This window comes from Limanda limanda, chromosome 10 (assembly GCF_963576545.1).
Source record: "Limanda limanda chromosome 10, fLimLim1.1, whole genome shotgun sequence".
NCBI classification, from domain to species: domain Eukaryota; kingdom Metazoa; phylum Chordata; class Actinopteri; order Pleuronectiformes; family Pleuronectidae; genus Limanda; species Limanda limanda.
The window spans coordinates 7395110-7420844 of NC_083645.1; the positions used below are offsets into that span (position 1 = coordinate 7395110).

The following is a 25735-nucleotide window of genomic DNA, read 5'->3' on the forward strand; positions in this document are numbered from 1 at the left end:
CATCTTCTGTGATCCACCTTCTTAAAATGAATCCATCAGATGTCAGAAAGAATCTGCTTTAGTTGTTTCTATATTCAGTCAGTTTAAACAAATCGTACATTATTCAACAGCATTTAATTTCATGTTCAAATTCTTATCTATTCCTCCATAAGGTCTATGATGCAGAGTCATTATCAAAGCTGCACTGCGGCTTGATCACAACAGACACATTTTGAAGGTTGAGCATATGAAAGAGCATCATCATGTTAGGAGTCTTAAGTAGAGGAGCCTGCTGATTTCATTCATTAAGCTGCTGTTATTCAGCTCAAGTTGAAATAAAGGAATAGATTGACCGGATTGTTCACCCACAAATTAAAATTCACTCATTACCTTCTCACCACTATGCTGATGGAGGGGTTGGTGAAGTGTTTGAGTCCACACAGCCCTTTCAGGGGTAAACAGCATTGCAGCCAAATCCAATACAGTTGAGGTAACTGGTGACCGATTCTTCAAAACGTAAAAAAGTCAAGTGTCCGTAAGCACCGACATGGTGTGGACTAGAAATTGGGTCACAACTAATGCACCTTTTCCATTCTGTATGCTAAGCTAAGCTTAGTTTTATATTGTCCAAAGACATGAAATCGTCTCATCCAATTCACGGCTCGAAAGTAACCATATGTACCTTGCTATAAAATCCTATAAAATCCTCCTCATCTGGTTTAGTCTCCGTAGCAACAAAACATGTGGCATTACATTCGTCCGTCTCATTTCTGTTTTTTCCACTAAGTTAATTCAATTCGGTTTTAGTTCTCATATAAAACTAGTTCAGAAAACCTGACCATATTGGAAATTATAAAAATACTCCCCACCCCTGATAATCCAATCTCTGAATATATGACGGTTGTCATTACCCAGATAGGACACAACATGTCGTCACTAAATTGTCCTCTCTGGTGTCTCCTCTTACTGCTTTGTTTTGTAACTGATGGAGGTGATGTGGGGGATTTATTGACATTGAGTGCTTCCTCTGATCATAGTGACACTTTCAATGTTAACTGGCTATAAATACATGAATGGCACAGTGACAGTTTTGGTAAATCTTCTGTAGTGGTTGCTTCAGGAATCTATAGATGAGGGTACTTGAGCGTCAGAACCATTTCAAAGTTTATCTGTATTTACCACACATAAAGTTTGAAGATGGATGACATGACAGCTACCTAAAAGTCAAGTCAAAGGGTTTCAATCCCCCCTGGTAGCTGGCTGCAGTATTGGTCATAAATCTGAACTCCTCCATGTTAAAGAAAAATTTAAATAGACACATTATCTACTCACCACTTTGCCAATGGTGAAGTGTTTGAGTCCACAAAACACCTTTGGAGCCTCAGGGGTAGACAGTGTTTCAGTCAAAGTGATCCCTTCTTCAAACGTAATAAAACAACAGAAAAAAAGATAACATTCCTCCATACTGCCCGTGTGGTGTCATCCAAGTGTTGGCAAGCACTGACATTCATATTCTTCTAGAAACAAGTTAATTTACACCAAGTTTTAAGCCTAAAAGTCCACTACCGGAAGTAGCTAAACTAGCGAATGAAGGCACACGAATGAGTATCCCGCTTGTGCTTTTGGGCCAGAGTGTGCGATGTTCAAGTGTGCCCGTGCATACGTGAAAGATATCAGAAGACATTTAAGCCAAAAACAGGTGTTAATTAATTTTTTTCTAGTTGAATACAAATATCGGGGCATGCGGACACCACACGAGTAGTATGGAGGCAATTATGTCTGAGGAAAAGGTCAAGGTAGACTCAATTGTATTGGATTCTACTCTAACTTAGTAGGTCTGAGTAGACAATGAGGGAATTTGCATTTTTCTGTGAACTAACCCTTTAAGGCTCATTTATGCTTCCCTTACATATGAAAGAGATATGTCTGTTTCAAACAATGTAATCATCTCTGAACACACGTCCTTTACGTTGGCATACAATAGATTCACATGAGGGCAGCACAGAGTTGAGAGTTTCTGAAAACACAAAACTCTTCAGGTGCGTTTCAATTAAGGAGCCAGGTAGACTTCCAAGGATTAACTGAAAGCTTCACCAGCTAGTTTTAAAGACCCTTTGTTTTTTTTAACATTTGTATTGTTCGATTGAGTTGAAACATGATACTACAGCAGGTGTCTAGTTGCTCGTCGGAGCCAATACCTCTTTAAGTCTCATCTCCTTGTTGAAATTTCTTCCTCTTGTCTCATGTTTGACTCTGGCTCCAAATGTTCAAGATGGAGGGTTCATATCCAATATATTTTAGCATAATTTGCGGATCCTTTTAACCGTCTATAGTATTTCCTCATTTATCAGGATCTTGAAATATCTGGGATTATAATGTTGATACAGGAATTACAAAAATAATGCTCAACGAATAGCATGCATTTCCTTTTGGCCTCATTTTGTTCTCTATTATTCACTGGAGAGCGTTTGTAGGAGCTACAGGTTGAGGTCTGTGGATGAGCTCAGCTCCACTGTACACCTGACTAAGATGTCGTATGACTAAAGTGGGTGTGGAGACTCGTGATGTAGTAGGCGCCCAGTTTCCCGCTCTAATAGCCGTATCATCCATGGAGACATGGTTGTTGGCCACTGTCGTTGTTTGGTCTAACAGGAGTTATGATGCTGCCACTGTGGTGAGAAGCACTGGTACTGATGGACAGATCAAGATGTCTGCCGCCACTCGCCCCTCTCCTAAACGCAGGCATGTGTGAAATTGATTTTGCAGTTACCTCCCTGTTGGTCCCTCACTCTACCCCCTTGTCTCTGGCTCTCACAACAGTGTACAAAATACATCTCATCATAGAAACACAGAACATCCATGTACTAATGAGGACTCCATCAACAACAGATTGATGTTCAGTGTTTATGCTGCTCTAAATGTGTGCATGATGGATGGAGCTGCCAACAGCAGGTTGTGGGCTTCTCTGTTTCTTACTTTTTTTTATTTTTTCCTCACCAACATGCTGTTCTGGTTGACAGGCAGACAGATAGTTAAAGACCCTGCGCATGCCTGCTGCAGTTCTGACAGCTGACACAGGGCAGGTTTGTGGAAAGTTCAACAGATTCCTGAGATCAAGCTCTCAATTAATCATCATCATCTCAGCTGTCGAAACGGTTCAGAAGCTGTTTCACAAACTAGACGGTGCAGATGGTGTAAAATGGGACTTTCAGTGTATGTTGGAGCAGTGGTGAAGAAAACCACAGCGCAGTACTCCCTCTAGTGGCTCAACTCTTCCCATTATTCTGAACACAATGCTGTGAGAGGATGTGCTTTTCACTTTAACACCAATCAAAGAGTACAAGTGCTACTCGTATAATAATCCTGCTTGTGACTAGCAGAACTGTAGTGTGCAGGATACAGAGACTTTAATGTAGATGACTGACACAGGACACTTTTGCATATTGTTGATCTCATTAAAAAACAACAAAACTATACCAGTGAAATGAAAATCAAGCAACATTTTCGAAATAAATTTATATATATTGACAAATATGTGGTTGAAATTTCAATTCAGTCCTTTGAAAGAGCATTTCAGGTTTTTTATTAGTTGTTCAAAAGCTTGTTTTGATTTAAAATAATTCTCTCTTACTGCCTTTATTATATGAATATTATTTTAATTTTGGTGTCAGGATATAAAAAGGTACTGAATGTAAAGGTAATCTGACTCGCCTTATTTTTGAGAAAATAAACAGAAATTCCTCACACTCATAACTCAGTGACTTAAACATTTTTATGTTTATGTTCCATGGTAAAATAGCATTTTAAATATCCTGGAATCCATTACTCTATTAATGCTTTAAATTATACCCTTTGCCTTCTGTAAATACAGTAGTTTTCTAAAAACCCTTGGAAATATGAATTTGATTCTCTACAAACAATATAAATCAAACTCTACCAGTTTTACAGTTTTTCATTTTGAATGGTAGTTCTTTCAGGCCTTTGTGAACAACTTTTTTGATGACAGTCTATTGTCAGACACAACCAAGAGAGTAGGTATGTTTCTCTACAATTGTTTGAAATAACATTTAACTTGCTCTTACTAAGTTAGCAATTGTGATTACTCTAAAACATGGATGATACACTGTGGTGAGGATGAATCATTTCAAAACTGAATTATTTGCATGTTTGATTTATCTCGTACACACTGTACAGAAAGCAAGGACATCTTGATGATAGACCACTAGAGGGAGCTAAATGCCATCACATGGTTCAGTACATCATCAACAAACTGGTTGGTTCACATTTGATTTATTGCCTGAATTGAAAGGTGGATGAGATCATCCTTTTAATTTCTGAACTGTGCAATGACAGATTATTTCCACTATTTTCTCACTTTTTGTCTAATGCTGTATTTGTCCCATGTGACGACATTATCTCTTCTACCAGTCCTGTGGGCTCCCTCCCTGGTGCAGCCCGTGCATCTTAATGGTTGAATGTGTAACACAACCTCACAGCAGCCGGTGAATCTTAATGGTTGAATCTGTAACACAACCTCACATAACCCAGTTTTTGGAACGCTACAGGGCAAAAACCATCTACAGTAAGTGCACGCTCCTGGTGGCTGATAGGATAATGCAGTTTGCAATATAGCCTACCTTCAATATATACCAAGGTAGACGACAGTCATTATGAAGAATTGAGGAAGGAAAGCATGTCATTGATTTCTTTTTTTGTGTGTGTGTGTCAGATCATTTACGCAAAGAATGTGAAGAGCCATAAAACCCTCGTCTTATCTGCTTGTGCATCTTTGCACTGGTGGGTTTCAGTGATGTGGAACAATGATCTGTGGAGTCATGATCCTGATTATACTCTTGATGATAATACTCATCAGTAGGATCACCACTTAAAGCAATATTTAGACAATTAGATAAGCCACACACAGACAGCAATAACTGTAAACAACCGCATAGAACATATGTACACAACCTTCAATGGCTTCCTTACATAAACTAATACTGCATCGAAGACTCAATAAAATGCTTCTCCACTAAGAACTTAAGAGACAAATAATTCAACACATAGTCAAACACTAACAGACCCTGGAGTGGAACTAATATTTTGATAAAGGTGCAGATCTTTGAATGCTCTGGTTTGCAGATTATTTTCTGCAACATTGGCCGATGGAAAATGACTAAAAAATTGTGTACTAAAATGTTGATGCCAGGTTGTATTTGTCTCAAAGCTGACAACAAACTATGGTTGTAACTGTAGATTATTCCAATTTGAACTCCTTGTCATCCGCTCAAGTTGTTACAGTCAATATGCTGATAAAGATATTTTTTTTAACTGATGTTTAATTTATTAGTCCTTATCTATTGCAATGTTTTGAAGAAACACAATTAAACCTGTTAAGCAAAAGCCTGTTTGTTGTTGTATCTTATGAAATATGCGTAAACTGGCAACAAGGAGAGTGTATTAAAAATGGAGTAGGTGATATTAATTCATTATACTTTTTGTCAAACTCTGCTAATATCTCCTCACTAGCTGTATGGTCTATGTGTGTGCTGAGAAGAAATCTGGTTTTAAATCACAGTCCTGGCCAATCAGCAACAAGGATATTAACGCTCGTGCACAGGATGAAGATCTCTGCACGGTCATAAACAGTATGTGCTAACATTACGCCAATCCTCTTTCTCTGAGGGATTTTTAGTAAAACATCACTTGTTGCATCTCAAACAAGATAATGTGTTCATTCCTCTTCCTTCTACTATCAACGAAACACCACCACTGTCTCAGAACAACTACTGTCCGCCACTGGAAAAGCTAACAACACAATTTCACAGGATGCTATACCCACAATCATGGAAGCGCTCAACGTGCTCAGTGCTGGAGCATCACAGACTTCAGCAAACCCAGAGAAGATAACGACATGTTGAAGACCCGTGTGGACATGGGGAAGCTGTTTGGTGAAGGAGTAACAGTACATGAGTGTCTGACTGACCTGGAGGGCAGACTTACACTCACTGTCGCTGCTGATTCTGGTCGTTGAATGTGTAGTTTGTGGGAATACAGAGGGTGTTACAGTAAGGCCAATGTTTGTGGTTAATTCCAACTTTTGAAGATTTTGCATAAATATGGGGGGATGGAGCTTCTGAAGGAGCAATGAAACATGGTGTAAATAACGCCATTTCCAGTCGAATCTGCATGTCGAGGCCTCTGGACACTTGGATGACACTACAGGAGCAGAATGGAGGCAGTTTTTGATTTTTAAATTTTTTTTTTTTTTTAAAGTTTGAAGAATCATTTCCCAGTTTCTTCAATTGTAATGGATTTGGCTGCAACACTGTTTACCCTGAGACTCCAAAAGGGTTCTGTGGACTCAAACCCTTCAGTGTAGGAAAGACTGAGTGTTGGATGATAATTAGCATCTTCCTTCAGCACTGTGTATCATTGTTAAGAAAAGTGTTGTTTATTGTTACATCAAACAGCCCATTTCACATGACACATAGTAATTAGACGTATTGTTACCTCCACCAAGGAGGTTATGTTTTCACCCCTGCATTTGCTTGTTTGTTTGCTTGTTTGCTTGTAATCAGGATTCACAAAAACTACTGAACAGATTTCAATGAAACTTGGTGGAAGGATGTTGGTCATCAAAGAAACTATTACATTTTGGATCCAGATCAGAGGTAGGATCCAGGAATGTTTTTTCCCTTTATTCAACACTGTGAGACAGTGAGATTTTGATAATGAGTATTTGGAGGTTTTTGCTCTACTGAGTGCCATTCTTGTTTAAATAAATCGATTGGTTAGGGCATCTGTACAGTTGACACGAGAGACAGCGTCATATCAAATCACCATTAAACACGTCCACTACATAAATCTCCATCTCTCACAGGAAAACTAGCCATACTAACTGTAGCTGTGCCAGTGCTATGATATGACTACATTGACAAGCTTCAGTTAAGCTGCTCGCTGCTCTTAGCTAAAATTGGGGAGAACAAGTGCAGATGTTGACCTGACATACTGTAAATGTATGGTTAGCATGAAAGACACCACCTCAAGAGCATATAAGGTATAATGGAATCTGAAATACTTCTTTCTTGTACGTAGACATGGTCAACAACCTCTTGCTCAGCATCCAAGAGAATCAACACTGATCTCAAAACAACATTGCATACGTATATATGTGTTTGGATAAAGGACATAACTCAAATCCGATCTAAAAAATGTCAGCGCAACAGTGTATAACCAGAGCAGAAGACAAAGATGAAGCTATAAAAGCCTGTCCTCCCTCCTCTCCCTCACCCCTTTCCTTCCCTCTGTTCATGCTCAGAAAACAGCAGCTGGTCCCGCAGCCTGCCAGGTTCCTGTCACAGCTCATCACATGCAAAGCTGGTGACCACCGTTGGTTTCCTGCCAATAAAAAGTGAAAAATAAAAATAACTTTTATGTTTCTTTTGACGAGTGGTAGTATCAGCGTCAAGGAGCGAACAGTATAACACTTATCATGGACTCAACAGAGAGTTCCATCATACCCCTCCACTCTTTGATACAGGTCATTACAGAAAAACTGATCATTGCTTTATATCAACATAGGATTCAATGACTTCATTTATTGTGAAGGCAGCAACTGTATCTTATTATGTGATTATCAAATAATGACAACATAATTATGGATATTTTATTCACTTTATGTCAACTGATCCCCACTAAATCTTAGATACTGGACCTTGAAGTGACCTGTTTACAGCAGAGATGAGCGTGTCCCATTCCAAAATGAGAAAACACCTGCACCTTAATATAACAGTTTGTGCAGATCAAATGCCAGTCTATATGCAGTTTTACTTAGTTACAGCTTTAGACTTTCTGGGTATGACAATATCAAACTGAACATTTCAACTTGTACTTTCAGCTTTTTGAATTTGTGTTAATATTAAATGTGAGTCATACAATACTGTCTCCACAGTATGAGACAGCAACAAAACAAAGTGAAATGAGTTTATAGGAGCTGACAAACATAATGAGATGCACATGCAGCTGGTGTCTCTTCCTGCTCAGGTAGAAACTAAAGCCGAGGAAACTATACTGTCTCATTGATTTACTTTTATACTGTTGAATACAGAACAACTGAAAATCTGTGTTGCAGTTGAGAGGGATTATGTTGTTTATGTGAAGTAATGAATAAATAAGTAAAATATACTGACCCCAGTATAATTATAAAACCTTTATTTTATATTATACATAATTACTAGAGTAAAGACACATTTTCCATGAGTTTTGACAAATACTTTTATCTCAAACCAGAGAGCTTGCGTTCATTAAAATGACAAAAGAACCACAAGCACAAATTTAGACGTTCAAGATGCTAAACTAAAACAAGAAAACACAAGCAAATAACAAAAACATCTAAAATGATAGAAGTAGAAAATCAATCCTCACAGAAATCAATGTAAAAAGTTGTAAAAGTGAAAAACACAAACATTTACAGGACTTCAACACCACCTCAGGTCATATGTTTCATCACTGTTCTTTTACAGGGTAATCATCTTTTCCACTTTTTCACAAAAAAACAGAACATTAACACTGATAACTGACTTATAAATGAGCAGAGAAAATTAAAACGTGTCTAATTCTGCACCATCTAGTGGCTGTTTGAACGAAAGCAGCAACAGACACTACTGTAATGTACCAATAAACTTTAAAGCTGTCTATGCCTGCCTGCTACTGTCAATACCCCTCATCATAGACATGATCTAAATGCTGTTTAAACACTGAAGGTTAAACATCTGTAGCTCTACACAGGAAACAAAAACACTACTTAGATTATATTTATTTGGGCAAATCGTCTTTATCCAATGCAATGAATGGTTCGATTTTTTTGTTAAATGAAGAGAGAAAAGGTCATTAGTTAGTTTCAAATAGAAAAATACTAAATTCTTTATATCAATCTGCCTATAGTCAAATTAAAATCTGTAGAGCATATCTAAATATACTGGAATAAGCTAAATAAGATACATTTAACTTAAATTTTAACTATGGGCTGTTCATACTGTTTGATTAAATAAAAATTTGACGCCACTTTCATACACTTCTATTTAAAATCAGAGGAAGAAACTGAGATAGGAGTAATCACTGGAATCATTGTACCATACAACACTTTTTTGCCTAAAATGAACAATAAATGACAATTTGTAAACTGCAGGATTTCTACCTACAGGATGTCAATATTTTGTTGTGCATAACCATGTTTAACAAATGAGAGATGTAGTGGCCTCTCATGTTTTTATACAAGCCGTATAGGAGGTATATAACATACACACATATACTTCTTTATCAGCTTTGTAGCATTTAAGTGACACAAAATAAAGCCCCCACATAGAGATCTAAAAATGTCCTCTGCTGAGTTTCTCTGCTGCTCTGTGAGACAGAGATGTTTTCAGCATGTGACAGCGTGCTATGGAAACCAGGTGTGAGAGCCCACGGTTTAGCTCGCTGCTGTTTGTACACACGGGCTCAGCAGTTAAATTTAGCCGTGGATAAAAAAGGAATTATTGTAGACACTCTGCAGCTGAAGATGGCAGATGCAATATGACTGCCAAAACGCTGGCTTTAGTTTCCTTGGTAACCTGAGGGAAATTAGCCACGGCGAGTGCAGAAAACTCCTGCTAAATAAAAAGCATTGACAAGGTCACGAGAGTGACCTTTTAATTTTAATAAGCTACTTGTGTTTCATCTATTGCATTATATAAGACACAGAAAACAGGATGCAGAGATTTGTCTGTAGTGTTTTGTAAAATTGAGATCATCTGGCAGCCGATAACGTGAACTCTGCATGAACTTTTATTTGTCTCCATCTGTGGTGCTCTGGGCTCAGGGCTGAGGTGTTCTGCACTGAAACACACCCTGGTCCTTGAAACCATCTGTAAACATCAGCAGGAATATATGTGGGACATTTAAGCATCCTATTTAAATTCTTATGTCACATATCATGTGTCTAAATTCATGTGTCTAAATTCTGCTGGTTTCATAACTGAAATCAGAATAAGTTCTGCAGACAAATGACTTCTAAAATAAAGGCATTGATTTATATATATATATATATATAATATTATAATTACGTCTTTATTTACTTAACTATATTATATTATATTTATTTGTATTTCATTTTCTTTAACAAAATACTACTTTATATGTGTGTGTCTTTGTACTGAAATGAAAACACACTTTCTCTGTAGCTTCTCCATAAGCCGACACATCATCATTATTCTTAAAGATTCCTTAATGTATCATAGATTTTGAACAGTTAATACCATGTTCTATTTTTGTCTCTGGCTGAGTATGATATTTTCCTCCAGCTCTGCATTTTTCTCAACTGTCCGGCATGAACATAAACATATCCATTTGTCACCTCTTACATATTGATTTACATGCCTTTCCCCCGAGCGGACATCTTGGCATTTTGTCAACTGCAGGTGTAACTAATAACATTAGCGACGGCTGCATCCCATTTAGTCGTTCCAGCGTAATGATGTGTCAGCTGCTGGGATTGTGGGTTTGACAAACAGTTTCTGAGGGTGACCTATCTCTTTAAGAGTGTCAGAGCCCCTCGATGGGCTCCTCATCTTTTTTCTCTCACAACATCTTTCTTCTGCCATGCATGACTTGTTGCCGAGGTAACAGGCCTGAGAATGGTTTGAGCATTTCCAGCTCTGCCTGGGGAATCAACTCGTGCTGACACACAACTGACAACAGCACGTTGTAAGACTGGCTCAGGTATATCCCCCCCAAAATCTCAGCACAGTCGCAGACCACCTGGTGCCACTATATAATATGATATATATTGTGTGTGTGTGTGTGTAGCTTTAACTTCATACAGAAAGTCAAACCTGGTGATGGAAACGTTTATGTACGTCTATGTGGATGAGTGATGTCTGGAACATTACCGTGTCTCTCAAGCAGAGGACGTAATGCGTGTGCGTGCATGTGAGTCATATCACCCCACATGGCTATTAAGCAGTTTATTCTGTTCTGCAACAAATACACAGACAGCCCTTATGAGGTATTGACTCTATTTAGATGCACCGATTCATTTTGGATTGTATCGATGCAGCAGCTCGCTTCTCCTTCTCCAGCTTTTTTGATTGAGCTGCTCCCCCACTTACTGAGTGCACATCACTCAGCCGCTGCCTGTCTGAATCTGCATTTGAATTGCTCCCTTGGTATTCTCACTGTTTACAGGTAATTTGCTGTTGGAAAATAGCGGCTGTAAAAAAAGAAAGGGTTAATGGACATGTCTAGGTTACCAGCAAAAGGACAGATGGGAGTAATCAGCCTCCCATTAATCATACTTAAAATGAATTACACTGCATATTTGGATGGCACTATTTGTATTAATGTGTGTTATCAGGAAAAATGTGTGTTGTAAAAGTATCTATTAAATTAATCTGGGACTGATATCTCCCTTTGTCACATCATATTTCACTGCTTTCCTTGAAACCATGCTGACCATGTAGAGGTGAAATAATGATTTTTTGTAATAAAATATTCACAGCCACCTTTCACCCTGAAATTATTTGCTCACCGTCCTCTGCATGGACCTGATCAATATGCATTGTCACTCAAAGTGTCCAACCGGGACAGGCGCAGGCCTGGCGGAACTATGATGCAACATCTTGCAATAAACAATGTGCTGTAAGACTATGTAACCCAGAGGCTAGCAGCACGAGTACAATCTGAGTTCAGAGGAAAAAAAGAAACACATGCAAAACCATGACAACACAGTTTTACAAAATGAGAGATTTGTTCTTTTTTCCCTTTTGTCCTTGATGCTGTTGCCTTTCGCTAGCGTGTGTGTCCTACCTGCCTTCTTTGCTTGACCTGATGATGAGCCCGAGGCTCACCATATTGAGATGACCTGCGTCATCGATCACCTGTCACAGCTATGGATTAGAGCTGAGATTAATGGGACAACCCTCTAATCAGAAGCATAGCAGAGGAAGGCAGTGACTGCTTGATAATGGTCCGACCCCTGGGGTGTGTGTGTGTGTGTGTGTGTGTGTGTGTGTGTGTGTGTGTGTGTGTGTGTGTGTGTGTGTGTGTGTGTGTGTGTGTGTGTGTGTGTGTGTGTGTGTGTGTGTGTGTGTGTGTGTGTGTGTTGGAGAGCGTGGGGGATGGAGGTGGGGGTTCAGACTAAAGACTATAGTTAATTGGAGATGGCTGGGTCAGTGGTTTGGGTTAAGGTTAGAGGAAGTCTCCAGGAAATGAATAAAAGCCTCTGAAGTCATGGAGACAGAATTATCTCTCTCTCTCTCTCTCTCTCTCTCTCTCTCTCTCTCTCTCTCTCTCTCTCTCTCTCTCTCTCTCTCTCTCTCTCTCTCTTTCTCTCTCTCTCTCTCTCTCTCTCTCTCTCTCTCTCTCTCTTTCTCTCTCTCTCTCTCTCTTTCTCTGTGTGTGGTGTGCTCTTTCATCCTCTCTCTTCAACCTGTCACTGTATCTGCCACAGTTACCAGATGCATAGACTTTTATTTATCTGTGTTGCTTATCAAAACATCAGTCTTCTGTTATTCATATAAAACATTTTTATATGTCAGGGGTTAGGGGTAAACAGAGTTGCAGCCAAATCCAATACAATTGAAGTAACTGGTGACTCCTCCTTACAACATAAAAAAATGAAATGCCTCCATATTGCCCCTGTGATGTCATCCAACGACTCAAAACGGTGTCATTTACACCAAGTTTTTACAGCCTTCACGTTCACGCGCTCACACACACCACACAAGCTCGCGCCTCTATGCTCCCCCCCAAGGGGCATGTGACGACATCAGAAGTACTCAGCAGTAACTGCAGTAATGCAGCGATGCTACTGGAACTAGCAATGCTACCGTGCATACCCTTGGGCGAAAGCTTGTGTGCGATGTGTGCTCATGAACGCACACAAATGTTGTTTTTTCTTTTGTTATTTTACATTTGTGATCACCATTTACTTTAATTGTATTGGATTTGGCTGCAACACTGTTTACCCCTGAAGCTCACTGGGTGAACTATCCCTTTAACTTAACCTGCACTTACTTCTATATTATTTTTCAGTGATTAAGCTACAAGGAATTCTAACAAATTACCAAAGGAAATGACATGGTTCGTCATCTAAGTCAAAAGGTCAACTCCATCTTCTGACTCACATGAAGCAAATGACACAAAGTACAGTCACATGACACTTTCCCTACAAAAATGTATATTACATTCAGGAATTAATGTAAACAAAACACCAGAGACTGACCTTTGTCATTAAATGAATACATGGTGAAATTTAGGGATTAATATAAAGACTAAACAAAAATACTTAATTAAGTTAATCTCACATGTATGTGCTGCCAGTAGCATGTACACTAGCTTGTCATATTACATGTGAAAAAATAGTTCAGAGGACAGAGTGACTGGGGATCTGTAGTTTGATGTTGGATGAAGCTACATTCATTTATCCAGTAAAGATGTGGTGCTGAAAGAACAGCTCCCAAAGAAGTCCATGTTGAGCATGTGGCGCAATTCAAGAACAATGTCATGGAAACAGTTTGATTTTTATATAATTTATTTTTTTAGTGAGTTTCTGGTTTAAAGGTGATTTGGCGAGATGATCCTGCACAGCGGTCAACGCTAAATCTACAATAGGCTGACTAATTCTGCCACATTTCAAACTGTAGTCCTAGCAACAACAAAGTATCAAGAGGGCCATTTGTTCTCTCTGTCTCCCCCTCTCACACAAACACACACATGCAACAAAGACAAACACCTTTTCTTTAATCCAGTTGATGGTTGAACCCGCATGTTGATTTTGTGATTCTGCCCATCAAGTTGATATCCAGACTTTTCCTTACATTTCGTTTACAGCAGCTAAACAGTTAAACTTCAAAAATATGAATCAATCAGTCAGTTTTACATCTAAGACTGTTTTGAGGAGCTCCTTCTATTATTATTTAATTCTTTAAGGATTTTCCATCACAGAAAATATAAAGGTCCAAAAATTAATACAAGGCAAATAAATCAAGGTTCTGGTGAGTCTCAATACATATATCGAAGTACATCACTCACAACATGTCACTGTGTTGAAAAGTGGTGGATTCATAAAACTGCTTTCAATCTGCTGAGGTAAAGAAGGGATTGGTATCAAAGTAAATCATTTTTGGTGGGAAAAATACTCTGTAACACTGCATCATCAGGGTGAAGCCTATTAGCTTGCATGCATCGCAACACATATTCACACTTGCGAGAGTGAATAAACATGCTGATTTGGTTTCCAGGCTACTAGCCACAAAAAGGAAGCAGTATATAACATAAAAAAAGAAGCACTCGTCCACATGCATTGCATCCACTGCTGCAACACAATGTCACTATGGAGCAAGGCCAGTTTCACATGTGCAGGGGCAGGGGTTCTCAGGGGTCCTTGAAGGGGCCCATATTTTAATATAATTTAATTCAGGTAACAGACTGAGAGAGTCCATGACTATTTTGGTCCTGAAATAAAAAATCTAAGCTGAACTAAACTTTGGTCAAATGGGGGTCTGTGGTCTATGTGGCCTAGTAAAAGGGTCCATGAAGCGCAAAGGCTAGAGGACCCCCGCTGTAAAGACAATACATAAATACAGATCATTAAGCAGTTTTACCTCAAGTTCCGCAAACCACAACTCACTGCTATACTTATCTGAAACCTTAATGTAGCATGCATGTTGTATACTTTTGACTATGGGAGATCTTTTTGTGGCTCATGTCAGTTGTTTTGGACAGTGTCCATATGTTTTTTTCTATATTCATTTTAGAGAACATTTCTTGGAGCAAACTATTTCTCATAAATCATGCATCTAAAATTTGGGGATAGGTTGACATGCAGGAAAAATCCCAGGGGGTGTAAAAGACACCCAAATGTAGCAAACTCAATATGCTCCATTTCCAAACTTGCCATTTCCATCAGTACAATTCAATGACAGAGTTGTGTCTGTTTTTGCATAATCAACGTGCCACTGTGTTATTGACCGAGACTGGACACAACCTCCATGAGCATCATCGCATTCCAAGATCTGAGCTGGGGGAGAAGGAGGAGGAAGAGGAGGCTCAGTGGAAACCAAACTACCTCTAGGACCCAGTGTCTCTCCTCCTCCTCAGCCTTTGTAGTTTTTGTGTGGAGATGAGGGAGACTGAGATGTGCTCCTTGCTTATCACGATTCACATCGAGCTTCTACACTAAGCTGAGGAGGATGCCGAGCAGGGCAATCTGAAGCCAGGATCCTCTCCCAACATACTGCTTGTTTTTTTTTTGTTTTTTTTTATTTTATTTTTTATCTTTTAGTTGATATTTCATTCCATTTTTTTGTTATATATTCTTCATATGAAATTTGAGGACACAATGAAAGCCAATGCATTCCGGTTGCATTCCTGCTGCTGGCTGGGACTATGATTTATCAGCAGCTTTGTTCTCATGACAGACCTGCGCTCGTTCACTCTCTCTTACACACCGGGAGCGAGCGCCGAATTCTCCTTAACTTTCCTGCATCTTCGACGACCCCAGCTGCAGCAGGTACTTTGTGCACCTGAGGTGAGTCCGCTCTCCCCCAAGGCCACAGACACAAAGGATGAAACCCTGTATAGTCTTATTTATGATGTGAGGGGATGCAGGGGGAGCGTGGGAGAGCAGCCCCTGCACGTTCTTAGTGTCTGATATTATTGGCTATTTTCTGCATTTTATCGTGTAAATCGCGGCTTGAAACGGATGCACTGACTTGATCCAATATTAATGTTGAGCGAGTGGAGGCGTGGGACGTGTCAGTGAATACTAATTACTGTCAGTGGCTGTCACCGCTGCTGCTGCTGCTGCTGCTGCTGGTTCTTCTCACCCGCTCCTCATGTGCGCTAAAGGGAATCCCCCAGATTTAAGTGACGGTTCCACGGATCGCACAGTTCACATCTGAAGCCGGTTTCACTGATGCTCGGCTGTCCTGTTGTGTGTAGGTGTGTGAGCAGCCATGTGGAGCAGAGGCAGCGCGTCTCTACTGGTCTTCAGCCTGCTGGTGCTCACTGCTGTGTGGACGACCAGGTGAGTCTGGGGGCCTCACAGGCCGAGCATCACACTCTCTGTCTCACGGGGGGAGACCCCAGGTCATACTGATAATATTTATAAGAAATGCGGGCTTTTCCTGGACAACACAACTACCAATAATTTTGTAAAAAGCATCATTAGAATTCTGTTTGTTTCTTTTTTTTAAACTAAGGCAAGGTATTCACTAATGGTTTTCACATGAAATGTCACGTTATCACATCATGTGTCTTTTGAATTCATCAGAATGAACTCCTCACACTGGATCAACGGTAAAAATAAGAATAATAATAGCTAATAATAATTAACTGTATTAACAATTTACAAGGTACAATTAAAAAAAATAAAAATTGAAGGCAAACAATTACGAGCAAAAAAATACATACATACAAAATATGTTACAGATGAGAAAAGAGTACCCTGAAAATAAAACAAAAAACTGTAAAATTATTAAAATAGACAGTAAGACCCAAAATAGGAGAAAGCACACCCACACAAATGTGTCTTCAAGAGAGGTTTAAAAATGGACAAGGAGTCTGCCAGGTGAATCTCCTCAGGGAGGTTGTTTAGCAGCCCTGACACGGGAGGCCCACTCACCTTTGGTCCTCAGTCTGGACTGTGGAATGGTGAGTGGGGCCTTTGCTGAGGACCTCAGGTTACCACCAGGCAGATATAGTGTCAAAATATCTGAAATGTACCTGTCCAGTCCAGTCCAGAATGGGCTTTAAAAGTCAATAACAAAATCTTGAAATAAATTCTAAAATTTATGGGAAGGAATGAAGAGAAGCTAAAATTAGAGCAATATTTGCTCTTAAGTGGGACGTCTGGAAGCTTTTGTGAATGGCACACAGGAGAGTGCATTACTCCAACAGTCCCCTTAGGAAACCACATTTAAATCACTAGATCTGGATTTTTTTCATGGATCTGCACCAAATGCATGCACACATTTATATTTCAGTCATCTAAACATGCCCTGTTTTTTCATCAAGAGCCATGAATTATTCCCTTAAAACTTATCTCACAATGTTCAATTGTTCAAATTCCTGGATCCACCCCATGATCCAGATCTGCAACAAAAATGTTACACGTTTCTTCTTTTAATGAGTTTCTTCTTCTTCTTTTCTTCCCTTATTTATTCATCATCCTTGAATCTGACCAATAACCTCTTTGGCACGGATACAAACAAAGACGACCAATGTAAGAATCATTGGGGATAATTTAAATGAGGTCATTTAATCACTTTGAGGCCTAATGATCAAGTGAAGTACACAAGGCCTACAGAGAATTTCTGAGGGACTGCCAGATGGCAATTCTACTGTCTGTAGTACTATAGGTCTTTTCACAGTATGTCACAGTAAGAAAAGCACAAGTGAAAATGACAAGATAGGTTTAGCTCATTTTTAACTTTCAAATTAGTAAAATTGTATTTCCTATAGTGCCATGTTCGCTCAGCCTCTTCTTGATTCTCTCTCTCTCTCTCTCTCTCTCTCTCTCTCTCTCTCTCTCTCTCTCTCTCTCTGTCTCTCTCTCTCTCTCTCTCTCTCTCTCTCTATCTCTCTCTCTCTCTCTCTCTCTCTCTCTCTCTCTCTCTCTCATACACATAGACAGCACACTCGCCTGTCATCATCAGACAGGCCAACCAAATCCCACTGCATTAATGGGCCAGTGGATGGTCAAAAAATCCCTTAAGTTTTTATCACTGCTGTCATTTTCTCCACCGTGCCTCTCTGTGTGTGCCCATCATTCAGGGTGTGCATGAATACGTGCTGCACGTGGACTGGGCTCACTGGCCCAGTCACTGCTCAGCCCCACCAAACAAAACCTTGTTCCTCAAAACAACGCAAAGCCTCAGAGCTGTGGGATATTTATTATTACATATTTTAATCTGGAACAAAGTATAGGCTACTGAAGATGTAAATCTTTGCTGTGGAGATGGACCTTTTTGAAGTTTAGCAATGCATCTGAAGAATGGGAGAAAAACAGCAAAGCCTCCCCCTGGGATTTTTTCCTGCAGTAATTTAAGGCTGGAGTGCGAAGATACAATCATACAAACAGCATATGTAACTGCATATGATACAACTTAGATTTTCTTTTCAAATGTAAAAGTCAGCAGTTCAGGCTTTGCAGCTATTTTGCCCCTGGTTGGTTTTGTCTTTCCAAGTGGGAACGACTGCTTTTAGAAATGGTTGATATTTATAACTTAAACACAGAGGAGACACTAAAGTAAAATATATAATATATATAGTAATTCATCAGTATATTTAACATATGTGCTTAACTACATTAGTTAGGAAATCTGACTAACGTGTTAGTCAGCTGCTTGCTACGTCCTTAGCTAACGTTAGCAGTCTAATGTTAACATAATAACTACCTGAACTGTTTATCTATAGGTTTATGGATGATCATAAAAAAGCCTGAACATATGTGTATATATATATATACAATATCTTCAACTCATACTGATGAGTGTGATTGATTGCTTTTCAAGAAAGCACAGTTGAAAATATGAGATAAAATATTCTTAGCCTAGCAGCATCAGTAAGTCCGGCTCCATTAACCCAATACATTCAGTAACGGTAATTAGAGAAATGTGGTCCAAACAGAGAATACTCTGATTTGTAAAATGATTAATATGTAATATTCTCTTTTCCTGCTTCAAGTAAAATATGCCCATAACCTGAGGCTGTTACAGCAGGGCTGTTGACGGAGGTGATTTCGTCTTTGATAATGTTTATCTTTAATGTAGTACTTTATCTGAATTTATTTACCATGAATCTCGAGCACTGATTAAATTAGCATATTCTGTTGTGTTTTGGCTCTGAGATCAGATGGCACACAAATGTTCTGCCTTGAACTGGGTCATCCGTGTGTAACAATGTGCATGTATGTGTGTGTCTGTGTGGGCATGTATGGAGCCTCTGTCAGATGATAACCTCTTTTCTCTCCATAAATCAAAAGCCTCTGAGGGGAACAGCTATGCATCCAAAGACATTTCAAATGTAATCATAGGTTTGTTTGTGGAAGTTGGCCTCAGCTGGTCATGCTGTCGTGTGTCTGTGTGTTGACTAGATCAGTGAATGCCGACACCGCATCAAATGCCTTCAAAACCAACATCACCCTGTTCACACGCATCCTGGACAGCCTGCTGGACGGATACGACAACCGTCTACGGCCTGGTCTTGGGGGTAAGGAACTGATGTGCTATAACTGGATGTGCAGAAGTATTATTATTCAAAATCTGTTCAATTCATACAGTCTAATTTTTGGTTATGAAACATCCAGTCTCTGAAAGGCTCATTTGGAGTGAGAGCATTTCATTTAACATCAGCTTTTGTTGTCTCGATAACCTTTGGCAGCAATCCCCTCGAGAAAAAACTGACAAACACACTCTGTGCACAAAACATTTAGGTCATATAACCCTGACTCCACTTCCTGGAAAGTAACAGCAACCAAAGTGGCCACATTTAACCCTGCACATAGGTTTTATATTCTTACAAGACTTTTTGCAGAAAATGTCCACGGAATTTGTCTGATATCTAAAAAAAACTATGTTTACGTGCAACGTCAGAAAATTTGACAGAGTATGTTTTAGTGATGTCTAGTTGTGCTCGATGGTTGTAAAGCTAGTTAAGCTGTAAGAAAGATTCATAATATTTTTAATAATATTCTGGTCTGCCAGATATTATTATCACATGTTTATAATATCTGTAATTAGGAGATAGAACCAGACTCTGAAATTACAATATTGGGATTAACTCCTGGAGAAGTGGAATTTTCTGGTGCACAGATCCTTTTGCGTTTTTGTCATCACTGGCACAATTGTAAGTGTTGATTTAGTGATAATTCTCAAAGTCACTTAATTGGTGGAAACATATTCCAATATATCTGCAGCTTTACGTCTCAGAGCATTACATCTCCTACTTTGAACAAAATGTATCAAAACAGCCTTTGTGTGTTATTCTTATAATGAAATAATATATAATGAGTATTCATTCAAAGGGTATAATAGCTTTATGGAAGTTGTATGTTGTGATTTATGTCCAACTGCAGTGTCTGTGAATTCACATTTTGGAATGGTTTGTATATGACATTTTTGTTGTTGTATGAAGTACATATATTCTACTATATTTACATAATGTAGATTATTATATTTATAAGTTTTATTATCAACAGCCAGTAAAAGGTGAATTTCAGAGCTTCTGACCCCTTTCATACATTATAAGCTGCATAAGCATAATAGGCTGTGATAGATCTCGATCCCAACTCTCGTCACAGGACAGCCTTTCGTTAGTTGTGGAGATTCGTGTCTTCTTATGTGGCCTCTTCTGGCGCCACTCGCTCCATCCTCACCTCTGCCATCATCAGCCATGTTTGGCATCTCATTTCCAGCTGGCCCATCATTCCAAAGCTGAGCCCCTCCCTTAGGATGTGGTTCCATTTGAAATTCAAATTCCTGGGGCCATCAGCCCAGCCCAGGAGCTGCCATATGGGGAACAGACCTCCTTTAGCTTGGCAATGCTCAGTCTGTACAACTGGACCAACAGTAATGGTGCTGCTAGCTCATTTCCTGTGGAGGAAAAGCTCCAATCTAGAGCCTATTACTAGAGTAAAGCATCAGCAGATATCTTCAGAACCTTTTTTCATCAACTGTTTACCTGATGTGTCTCTAGAAAATATAAACAGATAGTATGTTTATTGGTGTTTTGGGTTAGGCCCTTGAATTGTTGAATAAGGTTGGTTCAACAAACTTATATTGATTTTTTAAAGTGAAAAAAATGACATGACCTAACCATTCTTCAAAGACAGATCTGAAGACATAAGGGAGATCAGACGTCTGAAATAAAACATTTAAATAAAACATTCAAACATAAATCAGCAGTTTTCTCCAAAGTGTCTTAAAGTACCGAGAGCACATATATTTTTATCAGACTGGGCCCCAGTGGGAGCTAGACAATCACTCACTGGGTAGTGGAAGTAATGCACTGTACCCATTAATGTACACGGGGCTGACGCCATACAGAGCAGAATTCAGTCAGAGATGGGAAAGTGAAATGACATCAGATGGAATTTTCCAAATTGTAGACACATTACATCTGTATGTCTCATCTGTGGGAAAAACATGTTAACGCTTCCGTGGACTTGGGTTTATAACACATTTATAATGGCTAAGAAAAGAGCATCATCACAGCTGCACGTGTGTTCACTCATACATACTATATACATATTCAGGGGTAGTTTTCATGGTTCAAGTAACATGGCATAAAAAAGGAGGCTGAATCCCAATGAAGTACAGCAGGATATGTATTGTATGTGCACTCTGTGTCAACCATCTTTATTTTACTCTCTAAAATCAAAAAGTTTGAAGATTCATTACTAATCAGGGTGTGGACAAAAAAACATGGACACGTGTGTAATATAATGCAGTTAATACATAGTAACTAGACAACAAAAATCCCCCTAAACAATAGCACCAAAAGACACTGATTCAGTTCAAATGAAAGTGAATCAGTGCTTAAAGACGGCACAATCAATAGTCTCTTATTGGATTATTATTAGACTGTACATACAGTTGAAAGGAAATATCTATTGTCACGGCTGAATGTTGTTATTGTCGAACGCTGTATTGTATTAAACAAGAGATGTGAGTTTTACAGCCACTGAAAATCAAATGATGGAGATGGAAAAGATGAAAGTAGGGCAGAGGTTTTCAAGATGAACCCACATGTCCCCTTGGGGCTACTAGAGGGTTTCAGGGGAGAGAAAAAAAAACAACTGTAATCGTTTCAACAATGAATGAATAACTGTTTGGGTTTAGGCTGCAGATTTCTCTTGAATTTATTTATAGCGTAATACAATATAACCACACAGCTATTTGATGGATAAATAGACCTATTTCTTTCAGAAGCAGAAACGGCATTTATAGAGCCTGTAATGTAACTACCATGGATTTGATTGTAATCCTAACTGCTTGAATCCTGCATTTCTTTCCAAAAGTCATGTGTTTGGGTGTCTGAGGTCATACCGAGCTCTTTTAAAATTAACACATTGGTGTCTGTCGCTTTCACTGAAATCAAGCCAGGCTGCTGAGTGAATGCAGAAAGCACAGTTGCTCCCACATCATCATTAATGTGACCGTGAGGCAGCTCACTTCTGTTCATATTCACAGTTGCTGCTACTAATGGTTTTTACCCCCAAAAATTGCCATCTACCGTATCTACGACTTCAGGTCAGCTATAAAACTGTCCAAACCATCTGCTTTTTATTGGAAATCACATCTTTCAATTTGTCTTTGGCATCGGAAATCGTCTTTGTCGATCAACATGGTCACAGCTCCAACTGAAAGTGACAACAGCAAAATACAAACTCACAAACACAAGAAAGCTTCTTACATTCTTTGGTCTGACAGATTTTCTGAGTCCTGGTGAAAGAGACTATTTTGTATAAATAGATATTGTTTGAAATGCGTGGGTGACACTGTAATGTTGTCTGGTTTGATTCTGTTGATTCTGTAAGTGATGATCTCAGTGCCCATGTGACTTCAGCATAACAGAGACCCCCTACTTTTAGAACATTGTTAAATATTTTGGCTGATTTTCAAAATCTCTATTCAGCAAACGAGAAGGATCTTCACCTCCAGAAAAACGCTGTTGAGCCGCATATCCACATACCACATATCAATATTAAACACAACCCTTCACTAAGGGTACAAGACAGCAGGTGTTAAAGATAATTAAAAACAAGACTGTGATAAACTTTCTTTAATCACCTTTGTGTTGGTGTAATCATCAGTAGGTACAATAAGTTCCACAGATGCTGTCATTAGACATATGATAGTTTGATCAAGGCAGCCAGATCAGGCTCGGCTGATAAAGATTCCATGTCTCTGAGGTGATGTCGCTTCCCCTCCCTGACTCATCCACTACTCCATCGGGGGGGTTTCTGCTGATTCTCTTTGTCTCTGTCCAAACTGGCAGCAGAGAAGCTGACATTTGGATGGGCGCACAGCGGGATGCACAGTCCCCTAAAACAGGCAGGTTACGTCTGACCAATTAAATGTGCTCCAGCGGTCCCATCTGTACCAAATGATTCAGATAACACGAGGAGCACATGTTTGTGACTGTTCTTGCTGAACAAATGAACTTTAAGTATTGGCCTTGATCCTATAAATAAGTTTCCAAATGTCCCCCGGCGCCAAATGCACTACGGATGTTTTTAAACAGTAAACGTGTATTTTTCCAGAGGGTTGTGCTTTCCCAGGTTTGCTACTGCTAGGATGCATCATTTACACAAATGTGGTTCGTTTGGCTTGTAGATTTGCTCCATTCATGCAATGCAAACAGGACTGTAGCTGTCATGTGGTTGTGGATTAATTTTATTTATTGGTTTTTTTTTATGTGGAGTGTTCTGATACAGGTTTAGGATTTATTGTGTGTGAAATAACAAAAATAATCATCTGTCAAATTGATTGAATAGCTGTGTATTGGTCAGTTAACCTTTGTCGGGCATTTCATATTTCAAATGACAACAAGCATGCAAACCAATTTGCAGAAACAAGGCAGAGGCAGGGGAGGAGAATTTCTTTTAAGGCTGTTCCAGAGAATTCCACACAATACATACCTCATATCATTCTCCATCCTGTGTTAAAGTGAGGAATTTGGAGCGTCTTGTTAAGTCTCACAAATAACGCACATCAGCACCACATTATCATAAGTATCAGGACTTTCAAAAGAGTGTGCAAAAAACTTGACTCCAAAGAAAGAACCACATGGACTTTTGTGGAGGAGGAAATGTCTGATGACTATTCATTGTAGTACGTCAGACACCAAAATAACTTATTTTTCCTGTCTGCATATATAATTCTCTCTCTTCATAATGCATGATGGTATTTAGCTCGAGGCTACTGACCGCTCATTGTAGACTGCATTGTGAAATCTCCAAACATTCGGACGGCACAACACAATGTCCTGTACAATGGACTATATAGTGAATTGAGAAATTCAGTGTTGAAAGGTACATTATGCCTACCATGGTAAAGGGCACCATGTCTTTCTTGAAGAAGAACAGGTTAACCATGAGTTTAATAGGTTGCTGTTGTATGTGTGGCTGCATGAAGAAGCTCTCTCTTTAAATAAGTCAAACTAATGTGAAAGCCTGATCATTGCATCCCATACAAAGGCCTGGTTAGCATAAATAAAGGCACCCCGCCATATATCATGCTAAATGAATTGCACCAATCCCCCAGCAAGCTGTCACTTCCTCTTGATTTACATTACCTTATGAATAAGAAAGCCTTTCTGGAATATCTCTTACTAGAGGGACGTGGATGGCCGAACGCCTCGCCATGCATGAGAGCACTTTATTTGGGAGTAATGATCTCTTTAGATCATATGTAAGACACTGTTTGACACTGTAGTACAGAATGTAGAGCAAAACGTGAAAGCTTTCTGAATTGACCGAGCATGAGAGATCGAGCTTCAGTAATTATTGAAAGAGACGGAGTGTAGAGAAAGCAAATGGACCTGATGCAGCAGCAGCTCTGATGAACATTATCACTTGACCAGGAAGCATATGAGGTTTTGCTCCTCCTATCCGTCACATTGCTATGAGCATTTAGGACAAATTTTATACCCTTAAAATCCAAGCTCACATGTCACTGTGGCTCACTTAAGTTAGTCGTACAAGGTCTGCTCATGAACTGGTTTACACAGTGATATACAGGTAAACTGAGTTTGTACACAGCATATTCAATTTCTGCCAATAGATCCCTTTCCCCTTAATATAACACACTGAACCTTTAAACGTATGTAACCGAATGAAAACATTGCATCTTTAAATATGCTTAACACTACTTTAAAAAAACATTGTGTTGACTGGTCTTGATATAAACATTGTTACGTCTTTTTAAAAAAGCCCATGCCACCATGAAACCACATTTAAATCGATACATCGATACCAACAGCCTGCATAAGTCCGAATTTTTTAATCAAGATTCGCACATAACTCTTTGAGAAATCAATAGAATATAAAATTAAAAAAAACACCCTTTCAATGAGAAAGAAAGTAAAAACAAACTCCTGGATCTGCCCTCTGATCAGTAACTGCTCTAAAAGCGAATGAGTTCTTCCCTGAGCCTTTCCACATATTTCCAGCAAGTTCTTGAAATCGTCATTTTTATGGAATGCTTGAAAAAATTTACTGTAGGCAGGCAGGTGTCCAAATCAAGAGTATACCATTGTTTTTAGGCTGATTTGTTCCCCTATTAAAACACCTTAACTGTTCTCTCTTCCAAATAAAAAAAATAAAGCTCACAGCATAGAGTTTTCTGTTTTTTATTGTTTGAGCCGCATTTTGACTAACATGTTTCTAATTGTTGTCTCTTATCCAGACAGGGTGACTGAGGTGAAGACAAACATCTATGTCACCAGCTTTGGACCAGTTTCAGACACAGACATGGTGAGAGCATCCATTCATTGTGTTAAATTATTCACCCATATCTGTGTTGTGTAAACATTCAGAGGAATACAACTCAGCCAATGGAAGAAAAGACACTTGTTAAGCTTTATTTTCAGTTTCATCACAGATGCCCCCCCCCACACACACACACACACACTTTTTTAATGTCATTATCTCTCTTTCTTTCTATCAGGTCACACACACACACACACACACACACACAGACACACACACACA

At 39.1% G+C, this 25735-nt stretch overlaps 1 protein-coding gene across 1 annotated transcript in view; it reads left to right on the forward strand.

Moving 5' to 3' along the window:
- The first annotated feature begins 15974 nt into the window (after nt 1-15974).
- LOC133011712 (gamma-aminobutyric acid receptor subunit alpha-2) overlaps nt 15975-25735 on the forward strand; it is a 31039-nt gene continuing 21278 nt past the window's right edge. Inside the window, exons 1-3 of the mRNA XM_061079549.1 lie at nt 15975-16045; nt 19115-19230; nt 25431-25498. Of these exons, the coding sequence (XP_060935532.1) occupies nt 15975-16045; nt 19115-19230; nt 25431-25498 (255 nt within the window). The remainder of the gene's footprint in view (nt 16046-19114; nt 19231-25430; nt 25499-25735) is intronic.